Below are 3689 nucleotides of genomic sequence, written 5' to 3' on the forward strand. Positions count from 1 at the left end.
AGAGAGAGGAGAAGCATGGTTAGAGAAAAAGTCTGATTCGTCACATGTTTGATCGGACAAGGAAACAATGGACTTTCATTGTGGAAGGTTCATGTGCCATCAAAGATCACGGCCTTTTTGATTCGCGGGATAGGAAAACTCAGGAAAGGTAGGAATAGAAAAAGCGCAGAATTGCAATGTCATGTACACTTCAAATCCTTCTGGATTTCATAATCCAAAGTTTGTCATCACAGGAAAAACAAAGGGTTCTGAAAAAGGAGCTTTGAATGGATGTTAGATTTGCTATGAAATCTAGTGCAAATGATTCCTTAATGAAACATATTTGCTTCCGTCGTATGATATGGTCACTTCACAATAGCACGTTGTCATTGATCCACCTATTCTTTTTATCCAATGGCAGTGGCACGCAAGTCTTGTATGTGGGGTTATGTATGTATGTACCCTTTGATTCTTTTTCTTTTCTCTTTTTGACATCAACCCTTTGATTCTTCCTAGTACCACTCTGTTGTTACTTTATTTAAGTTGTTGTGAATCCCGTCTACTCCTTGATTCCTCCTAGTACCACTCTTTTTGTCACTTTAAACCATTGTGAAACCCGTCTGCTCTCTGAGTCTTCATAGTGCAACTCCTTTGTCACGTTCTTTTTCTTAATTAAATTTAAGCTTCAATCTCGGAGGTTATAATCAGGACTCACTGCTTAATCGAAGGAAGAGATAATGTAAGCATATGTGGACAAATGTGATAGTTTGTTTACTTCTTGTTTTCAAATACATATGTGGCGCTCTAAAAACAATGTCTTGTTTTTGATTATGTTTGTTTTGAGATAGAGAGGCTTGATTATAACAACGAAGTGCATCCACGTGCATAAGTAATTCCGTTTGTATGCATCTAAAACAAAAGAACTGGCTGGCCGCTGAAGAATAAATGACAGTAGATGTTACTATCTTCCCCAATGCAAGTCCCTTTAGGGCTTTGGTGCAAGTGATCGACATATATACTCCTTAAACACTGTATAAATACATCATGCACGTAGCACTTGTTCCAACAACCAAGTGTTCTAGACTTCAAGTCATTTGCGTGCGTCCGTGCGTGCGCGAGCGACCTGATGGCTTGCTCCATCTTGTGTAGTGTACTTGTGGTGGTCACCGCGGTGGTGATCATCGGCACGGCTCGCGCGGGCAGCAGCTCCGGCGACCACCTCACCGCCGGCTTCACCCGTGTGAGCCTGCCGGAGTCCAAGTTCGTTGTGCAGAAGCCCTACAACGTTCCGCTCGACGCGCGCTACGAGTTCGCCGGCGGCGTGCGCCGGATGTGGGTCTACTCCACCGACAAGCCCGCCAGCTCCACCCACCCCGGCGGCGCGCGCACCGAGATCAAGATCAACGTATGTAGGCGCCCATGCATGCGGCATCCGACACCGGGCATATCCTCCTTTTGCGCCCCATCTCATGCTCTCGCCGGTTGCTTATATTTTAATTCGTGTGTGTTGTGCCATGGTGCATGGCATGCATGCAGGAAGTGTACACGTCGGGGGTGTGGCAGTTCGAGGGCGAGGTGTACGTGCCGGCGGGCACATCCGGCGTGTCCATCATGCAGATCTTCGGGGCCAAGCCGGAGCGGCAGGCGACGACGCTGATGCTCCACGTCTACGACGGCAACCTCACCTACTACCACCGCCTGCAGACTGTGCTCGCCCACAACGTCTACGACCGCTGGCTCCGGCTCAACGTCGTCCACGACGTGGGCGCGCGCAACGTCACCGTGTTCGTCGACGGCGCCGAGAGGCTGCGGTCGAGCAGCCACGGCGGGCCGCACGCCGAGCACTACTTCAAGTTCGGGGTGTACAAGCAGTCGCACCACCACCCGTCGCACCGCATGGAGTCGCGATGGAGGAACGTCCGAGTCTTCACCAAGCCATGAATAACGCGATGTGTGCGCCGTTTGATGATTTGATTGCAGAAATATTTCGACACCTACCGAAACTATACCAAAGTTCAGTTTGATGATCTGATAACCATGCATGGTTTTAAATTCCAGTTCCGACCATGCTAATCCTTAATAAACTATACCGAATTTCAGTTCCAACCAAACTATACCCAATTTTATAACTTAATATTTCCCTTCAGTGTGTGCTAATTTGGATGGTCGGATGCTGTGATGAGATTGATGATGATGATGATGATTCAACCATTTTCGAGTGATGCTAATCTTGAATAAACTTCGCCGGTGGTGATTATTCAACAGATCGTTCTGTTAGGATTATGGATGTAACAAAGCTGGAGTGCTGGCGTCTCCTCCATGCAAAGTCCTCAAATTTCTTCGAGAATTCCGGCCGCCCTCTCCCGTGAAACGCTTGTTTTCGAACCCAAATTTGGTTAAGAGCGCTGGCGTCCCCTCCATGCAAAGTCCTCAAATTTCTTCGAGAATTCCGACCACCCTCCTCCGTGAAACGCTTGTTTTCGAACCCAAATTTGGTTAAGAGCGCTGGCGTCCCCTCCATGCAAAGTCCTCAAATTTCTTCGAGAATTCCGGCCGCCCTCCCCCGTGAAACGCTTGTTTTCGAACCCAAATTTGGTTAAGGTTCCCGGCCGGCCGCCGCCTATTCTTCCATGGCCGGAGATGCGAGCCACGCCACCCAGCCGGCGCCGGGGACGACCAAAGTCGTCGGCACTGCTCCTCCTCCTTCCGCAGCTAGCTGTACGTCCTGGATGTTGGAACCGCCAGTCCCTCGCCACGCATCTCCTCGCTCTCTCTGCTGCCGCGGTTCACTCAAGGAAGAAAGAAGGAAAGAAGGAAGAAGTTTTTTCCCAGCGCATGAACGCCTTCCTTTGAGCTCGAACTCAACAACCCACAGCTGTTATAACGGCCCTCGCGCGGCTTTATACGCGAGCCAGCACACCGGGCATACACCCACGCATCCACTCCCTCCTGATCGTCCGCGCTCTGCTCGCTTCGCTCGTGCCCGCGTCGTGTTCCGACGCACGCGCCCCACAGCGAGCTCCAATGGCCACGCTCCGATCATGCCACGCGACTCACCAACAGGTACTCCCTAAACACACGCACACGACGCACATCCGCACGGACACGCCCGCACTGCGCCTGCACGCACACACACTCCCTACCGCGGACCCGACGCGCCCAGCGAGCCCGGCGCACGCCCATACACGTGCCCGACGCGATGAGCTCGCCACCGTGTTTCACTCAAGGAAGAAAGAAGGGAAGGAGGAAGAAGAACAGTAACAAGTCGAGGTTTTTTCCCGGCGCACGAACGCCTTCCTTTGAGCTCGAACTCAACAAGCGATTTCGCCGCCTCGACCTCGCCTGCCGCGCGCCGTTCTGCCGCATGCTGGCGCGGCTGTGTTTCGAGGGCGGGCTGGGCGTGTCCGTCCCTTCCTTTCTGCTATGGTGCTCCGCCGGGCAGCCAATGGTGCAGGTGTGGATCATGTGGCTCGCGCTCTGCGCCTACGCCTTTCGCTTCATGCTCTGCATCTGGCGAAGCTGGTGTTTCCCCACCGACTTGATCCGCCTACTTCGTCGCCGGCCATCTCGGCGCCCTCCCGCGCCGCCGTCTTCATCCTGCACGACCGCACGGTGTTCGCAGCCGAATACGTGGGCTACTCCGTGGCCAGGCACCGCCTACATGTCAGCGGCACCGTGCCGGCCCTCACCCTCCTGCCCAACACATCCCC

At 52.8% G+C, this 3689-nt stretch overlaps 1 protein-coding gene across 1 annotated transcript; it reads left to right on the top strand.

The window, feature by feature from the left end:
- The first annotated feature begins 1105 nt into the window (after window positions 1-1105).
- On the top strand, window positions 1106-1920 carry LOC119272042 (citrate-binding protein-like). Its single transcript, XM_037553642.1, has 2 exons — window positions 1106-1384; window positions 1516-1920. Exons 1-2 carry the CDS (start codon window positions 1106-1108, stop codon window positions 1918-1920), a joined length of 684 nt encoding a protein of 227 aa, XP_037409539.1.
- Window positions 1921-3689: the final 1769 nt, after the last annotated feature.

The sequence above is a fragment of the Triticum dicoccoides genome, chromosome 3A, assembly GCF_002162155.2.
Source record: "Triticum dicoccoides isolate Atlit2015 ecotype Zavitan chromosome 3A, WEW_v2.0, whole genome shotgun sequence".
NCBI classification, from domain to species: domain Eukaryota; kingdom Viridiplantae; phylum Streptophyta; class Magnoliopsida; order Poales; family Poaceae; genus Triticum; species Triticum dicoccoides.